Raw genomic sequence first — 7,720 nt, forward strand, 5'->3', positions numbered from 1 at the left:
GGATCATGTGACACTGAAGACTGAAGTAATGATGCTGAAAATTCAGCTTTGCCATCACAGGAATTAGGGATGTTCATTTGAACAGGTTAACCGACCGTAAGAATTTTGACTGATTAATACAATCAGTTAAAAGGTTTAAAAGGTCATTTAACTATACATTTTTTCAGTAATTTATCAAAATATTTAAAAAGGTTTGCTGCATGGTTAAAATACGATACGCGTATTAAAAAAAAGTGTTTTTTAGGGGGGAAAAACATAGCCTAAGTCGCGTACAAGTCGCATTTTATTATTTCATTCAGAAATAGGCCTAATGCCAACGCGAAATGTTTACAAACATTCTAATAAACACTGTAAACATAGCTAGGCTATTTTAGTTCCCCTCACTCCACAACAAATCCTTTCTATTAACAGTATTTAGAAAAGAACAATAATTAAAAATATAAGACGCTATAGCAATATAAACGACAAGCCAAAACGAATTCATTTAGGCTAAAATGAAACTGAAACCAACGTTGGGTCTCTCATTCTACACAAAATCAAATGTTTCCGTATTCGAGATGTATTTGAATGCCAACATATTATTTATTATGTACTTCACTCGCATTCCAATATCCACGTAAAACTGTGATAACACTTAACGGCACAGATTTTACTACATAGTTTTTACTACATAGTTTATTTCCATATGTTTGACTGACTGTATTTTATTATGATAATGAACAGGCTGCATTCTCAAGGTAGCAATGCTTAACTGTGCATTGGCACCGGTGCAATCACTTGAATTTTTTCCTTCTAACAGTGGAAGAACCTACTCCTTTTAGTCCTAAAGATAATCGGAATTATAAAAGGTTTGCCTTTATTTGTGTACATTCACAATAAAAACAAATCAGCCTAGCTTTATGATGTTTTTCTTCGATCGCAGAAGCGCTGCAGGTGCGTGATGTGATATGATGACCATGTGAATCCCCATGTTCTGTTGTTTGCTGCTTTTTGCACATGTAAAATTAATCCCCGGGAAACAAATGTTAGTATTTTTAACGGGTCACAGACACTTATCCTTTCTAATTTAATTCAATTCTAATTTAAAATAATCTTGTCGGTTAACGGTTAACAATCGGTTAACGAGCGTAGGTTGTCGGTTAGGAAAAATAACCAAAATTAACAACCCTAATATATATATATATATATATATGAACAGTTCTATTGTAGAGTTGTACTCAGATTAGGGAAAATTTTCAGTATGGGTGTTTTGGTTCGGTTCGCATGTGTACCGAACATATACAGTGGTGGTTTAACCACTGCATGAGAGGAACTTCATTGGAAATTTACAGATTAATAAATTGTTACTTTTGATTAGAAACAAAGTCTCATCTTTCAAATTATATCCATATTTTGTCAGGAAATTCAAACAATAAATACCGTTTTGGCGCTCTTTGATGTGGCGTGACAAATCGCTGTATAAACGCCTCCGTTCAAACGGCAGCGCAGAGTGAGAGTCAGCTCCTCTTTACTACTAGTTTTAAAACGAAATAAACATGAATGAACATTTCATGCCTCATGTAATCGCTCAATCAGTGTTTCAACCACAGAAAGACGGCTGTACCAAAGTTCATAGTTCGGGAAGAAGGAGGTGGGAACCGGCGAACATTCAAACAAAATTTTAATAATAAAATAAACACAAAATAGCACGACAGCCCCTTGCGGACGACTGTCGCTCACAAACAGAACCAAAACACAAAATAAAGTCCAGGCCTGGTCCTCTCTCGTCCAACACTGTCGTCACTCCTCCTTTTATCCTTCCGGAGCTCCTCCGTTGGACTCGAGACCGGTGAGTGGCGCAGGTGTCGCGCATTAGCATTTACTCCACCGGCCTCGCTCCTTTCCCACAGCTCTCGGCCCCGCCCCTCTCGTCACAACGGCAATAAAACAGCTTGTAAACAAAATGTCACGTAGCATTTCATTTACCTCAGGCAGTCATCAGTGTCCACAGCTCATTAATTCGCTAGAGAAATGAAGTGCAGAGAAGAGCATTTCGCTAAATATTAAGACAATATACTCATTACATTTTACTATCTGTTAGTGATGTCTTAATTATTTAATGTTTAAAGGTGGGGTAAGCGATTTTTCAAAAACACTTTAGAAAACTGATTTGGGCCAGTAGCAAAACAAACTTGTAGCCAATCAGCAGTAAGGGGCGTGTCTACTCATGATGTGGAGGAGAGAGCGTTCAGTGCACAGCACAGGACATTAGCCGAGCCAAGCGACAGAAAGATAGAGATGGTGGATAAAAAAAAAACAAAAGAGGAAAACGTCTGCGGAACAAAATAAGGCAAGAAGTAGGACCCGTGTAAATATCAGATCAGCTTTCCAGCGCTGGAGAGAACTCAAGGAGCGGAAGGCCTGCGATCGGACGCCGAGGTTGCTTTGTTTCTTCTCGATAGGTGAGTAACACCGTGTCTGCGCCGCAACCGCTAAAGTCTGGCTAGTACACTGGACGTGACAAAGCGACCGTTGAAAATCATTTGAAATTTGTGTCAATACATCATAAATAGAACGCAGCAGCAGTTTTTTGTCGGGGATTTGTCGTGTCGTGCCGCCCTGCATCCAGTGTAGACCATAGATATGTATATATATCTATGGTGTAGACGGCATCACTGATTATAATGAGTTATTGCGCCGCGCCACTCGCATCCGGTGTAGACACGGTGTAACATTGGTTTTGCTTTGTTTCACAGAACTAATCGTTGCCTGGGTTGCGTAAGTATGTGTGGGGTGGAGCTATCAAAATAGGGGCGAGAGCCTTTTGGGATAGGGGCGTGTTTGTTTTGGTGATATCAAATGTCAACATTGGCTACCAGAAATCGCTTACCCCACCTTTAATGGTGGCTGCGGTCAATGAGATCTGCTGGCACAACTTCATTAACTAATTAACACATAATAGAATTTGTATTATTTAGAAGTTAATTTAAAAACTGCATTATGTGCAATTTACATGTTTGCATACAATTTCTCTTTTATTTTATTGTTAATTGTAACCTTATAGTAATGTAAATGAGCTCCCTATAGTTTAGAGCATAAGCCGAGATAGATTTTTATCCCTAAGAAAAATTTAATTATAATTGAATTTATTTGAAGAGCAACTTGTTCAGTAAACCACTGTTTAGTAAAAAAAAAAATTGTTTAGTTTGCCCCCCTACTGTACCGAAACTGTACCGAACCGTGATGTCAAAACTGAGGTACGTACCGAACCATGATGTTTGTGTACCATTACACCCCTAATACACACACACATATTTTACTGATCTGATGATGATTGTTATCACTATTATTAATTATTGATTAATATTATCATCAATAATAATAAACATTATTTAAAAATGACAATTAAATTTAAAATAATTCAACACAACAACATTATAACAAATTACTGTTAAATATTATAATTATTTTTTATGTCTAGACTAGACAACAGACTCAACACTTTGAACTAGCCCTAATCTGCAAACTCTACAATAGAACTATTCATCACTCTCTCTACTGGCAAGTTACTACAATAACTAATATTTTTCATAGAGGGGTAACACGTTCTAAAACAGTTTGACTCATATACAAGGCCCCAAACATCTGCGAATGAGGCAAAGCTTATGTTAAACTACGCAAACTTACAATGGCTCTCAAACCCTGAGAGTGTCAGAGTGACAGACAAATTAGTCTTGCCACTTGACTAATTTGTCACTCAGAAGCAAGGCTCACAGCATATTTGTGGATTAACAACAGAAAGTGGCGCGTCAGGTTGCACGGCAATGTGTTCAAGAGAAATAGAGTCTGTATCTTGTGAATCTCTCTACTGCAGCTTACATAAGGATAACACAAACACTGTTATGAACTAATGTGGATAATTTTAAAGCCTGACTCAAACAGTGTCAGCATGACCTCTGGCTACACAGTTTAGCCAAAATGAACTTGAAAAGAGCTAAACAGTGAAATAACCATACCACCAGTAGATCAACATCAATTTTACATTTTAAGGAGACATAAAACATGTGTCTTACAATGTTTTGGTGGGGTGTGATCAGACATAGTTAATGCCTTGTGATCAAATATAAAGAAAAGTCTCAATGCATTAAACTAGGCTTACTGGTCTGGTGGCACAAACCACAGAAAAAGAGCTGCAACAAAGTCCCTAACACAGCTAAAATAGTGTCAACCACTTCCCAACTGTGTGTGTGTCTGGTGGCGTGCTTTAAAAAAACCCATGAAGATCTGCAATAAAGACACCACTATCAGTAGACACAAAGTTCAATACTAGATCTGAAAACACAACAGAAAATCTGTCCATCCATCAGCAAAAGAGGAAACACTCTAAGTCTATTAGCACTAGATCACAAAGCTATTCATTCTTGTAATAAAAATATACCAAACAGCATTTGCTTGCTTCCTCATTTTCTCACTTGCGCTACACTTGGCCATGCACACTAAACTGTATGTGACATGCTGATGGTGTTGACTAAGGGTGTGTTCTCCTGCAACTGAGATGACAAGTCACAAAGCAGACAATCGGCCAATGAAATCCAGCCACCGCAAGCATATACACATAAGTAGGCTGGCCAATCCCTCAAGCTGGAAAGCTTTGATTGGTTGAGCAAATGAATAGGCCACCTAGTACACAAAACGTTTATCTACTGGAATTAGTTCAAAACAAGTCTGAAATAACTTATAACTTATAAAAGGAAATGTGATCATCAAAATTCCTCTGGTCTTTTAAGAGAACAATATCTTTTCTGACTCTGACTCATTGCTCTAAAGTTGATCTACTGGAATTAGTTCAAAACAAGTCTGAAATAACTTATAACTTATAAAAGGAAATGTGATCATCAAAATTCCTCTGGTCTTTTAAGAGAACAATATCTTTTCTGACTCTGACTCATTGCTCTTTTATACCAGTTCCTCTGCTTACAAACTTAAAGGACAGTGTTGTGTAATTTCATAAACTCGCTATGAGAAGTGTTTACTGGGATGGAAGATAATTACCCAATTCACCTCTGATCCAAAGAGTAAAATCACTGCTGAAGTACTTAAAATGCCACAGCAAAGACACACCGTTCATTCATCCATTGATTCATTCATTCCCTTCACTCCGCTTTGCAACAATTTACTGAATGCCAATGACCACCAAGAGTATCTAAATCTGATTAAATCATTTGACATCCGAAGGAAGTCCGATGAAATTACAGCTTGTGACGCTTGTATTTTTGGCTCATTTGTTTTTCCTTGAGCACAGGAACATCTCATAGTTTAGTGGGAATATTTAGTTCACATGTCTCGTTAAGTACTGAACAAATGTTTCTTGGACAATCTAATATAAACTACATGCTGACTCTGACCAAGCACGTCCAAAACGATGCATGCAGAAAATCTTTGGGTGTATGAAATTTAAAACCTTACCTTTTTTGACGATATGAGCTAAGATCAATATCAGACTCTGTCTGTAAAACGAAAATAAATCAAATTAGACTCTGAAAGTTATTAGTACTAACATGCAGGACATCTAAAGAAGAAAGAGCAGGTTATAATGACAGAAGGTCTAGGTCAAACACATTTTTAGCAAAGTGTTGAAGTCTATCTTTTGGACCTTGCTATTTTGATGAGCTACTGGTTGTATACACTGAGTGTGTGCATCAGACTCTCAAAAGACAACCTTAGAGATGTGCTCACTGAGGTTCACTTCTGTAGGGCTAAAATAAGAAGGAAACAACTGGATGGAGCGTACAGTCTAGTCTATTTATAAACCTTAACATTTCCACAATAGTCCAAACTCACATGTACACAAATCCACCAAGATCATAGTGTTCATAGTCCCATTCAAGGGACTATTACAGCTATGCTTTCAAAATAGCTCAGATATTTTATAATATTTGTGAATAGTTTATTGGACAATTAAAGGCATTTGAAAACATCATTTAGGCTGTCACACCTTTTTAAAGCCTAATTAACCAATGTACTGCAAAGAATGACACATACAGTACTAGAAAAAGAAAGAAGCCTTTACAAAGACTTAAAATATAATTAAAATATAAAATTGATAAAGCCTTTAAAGCTGTTGCAAACCTCTCATTAACTGAGTAAAAACTAAATTATAGACAACTGGAGTACCAAAAAAGTGGTTCATTCAATTTATATAATTGTTTAAAGTGTTTCCTACAATTCTGTTCTTGCAGAAAGGGAAGAACAAACTTTTTATTTTCCAAAAATAAATTAATTACACTTATGTAAGTCTCATAACCCTTACCAATACAGAAAGTGAGACAAGACAAAAAAGCAATGATATCATGCAGATCAGAAAGTTACCCAGATGCAAATCAATAACTGCTCACACAGATTTAGCAAGATCATTTAAAAGCAGTTTTGAAAGACTGTCTTATAAGATCATCGGTTTGTTCATCAGATTGCATTAAATTACACCAGTTGCATTGTGTATCCAGACAAAGAAGGATATACTGTTTTTCCCTCATCACACTCTACTTTTGCAAAATCATTATGAGTGCATGTACTGTATAACTTACAGAAAATTAAGGTAATTGATAGTAATTTTAATATTCAAATATGACTTTGAAAACTATTGATTAGATTATTTTACTCTGTTTGCAACAGCTTCACAACACTTCAGTGTGACAGACACAGTGTTACTAATTCTGTTGCTGCGCAAAGCTTCTCACGTTTAAGTGACTAACAACTTTCTTTTTCTTAATTGAACTCTTTTATGTGGATTGTCTCAATACCTTTCAAATAAGGGCGTCCATTATCATCCACTAATTGTGACAACCCTGATATTTTCGTCATTTACTGACAACATTAAGCTTTGCAGATATCAGTGTATGTAGTCACATTTCATCCAAAATGGTGTTTGAGGAATTTCCTATGGCCTTTATACTGCAATGCAAGCTTCATTCTATCAGCTATAAGACTCACAAAAACATACCTGCAAGAGGCCTCCTTCCCCAAAGTGTAGTACCTCCAGGATGTTGTCTGACTGTATGAAAGCTGTAGACAGACAGACAAAATTCCCATGAGGTTTGGATATCAAAACAATGCCATTGCCATTGATGATTTGAGTTCTCAGTGTTTGCAAGTGACTCTCTGGGAGTGTATCAGATTTGGACACAATTACCCATCAGGCAACACAAAGAACTGAAGAGACAGGGAATCATTAGAGTCATTTTGCAATCATTCACTGTCTGGATTTGTCTCAAGTGACCTCTTGATTAAGGACTTTGAAGAACTGTATTGTTTCACTGTCTCATGCATTACTATGTAAGAGAAATTATAGTTGCCACGGCTTCCCTGGAAACAGTTTTTGAGGCCAGGAAACAGCAAAAAAGCAAGCAAAACAGAAATGGAAATGTCAGAAATTTATGTGGTCAACATGAAGTTTGCCTCAATCTGATTTCTGATGTTTTTATGTTAGTAGCTTCATCACTTTATCAATGTAATATCAATATACTTCAAACAGGAAACGTTAGGTTACTTGCGTAACCCCGGTTCTCTGAGAACAGAACGAGGTATCTCATTATGGGAACGCCCCCAGGCGTGATAGACTATGGAAGCACCAATTACACCACGTCTGTCTGAAGGACGGACCAATCACAACTTATGACAAGGAGCCCACCCCCTCCCTATATATACAGCTGTGATCCCCGAAACGGCATTCTAAGCACGCTCT

At 37.1% G+C, this 7,720-nt stretch overlaps 1 protein-coding gene across 2 annotated transcripts in view; it reads right to left on the reverse strand.

Moving 5' to 3' along the window:
• LOC107692350 (transmembrane protein 131-like) overlaps positions 1-7,720 on the reverse strand; it is a 49,429-nt gene that overhangs the window by 32,752 nt on the left and 8,957 nt on the right. The window contains exons 2-3 of one of the 2 annotated variants that reach the window (XM_016491340.1): positions 6,980-7,041; positions 5,446-5,486 (exon numbers count right to left, since the gene is read on the reverse strand). The exons of the other annotated variant lie outside the window; for it this stretch is intronic. Of the exons in view, the coding sequence (XP_016346826.1) occupies positions 5,446-5,486; positions 6,980-7,041 (103 nt within the window). The remainder of the gene's footprint in view (positions 1-5,445; positions 5,487-6,979; positions 7,042-7,720) is intronic. 2 annotated transcript variants of the gene reach the window in all.

This window comes from Sinocyclocheilus anshuiensis, unplaced genomic scaffold (genome assembly GCF_001515605.1).
Source record: "Sinocyclocheilus anshuiensis isolate Anshui unplaced genomic scaffold, SAMN03320099.WGS_v1.1 scaffold70, whole genome shotgun sequence".
Lineage (NCBI taxonomy): Eukaryota > Metazoa > Chordata > Actinopteri > Cypriniformes > Cyprinidae > Sinocyclocheilus > Sinocyclocheilus anshuiensis.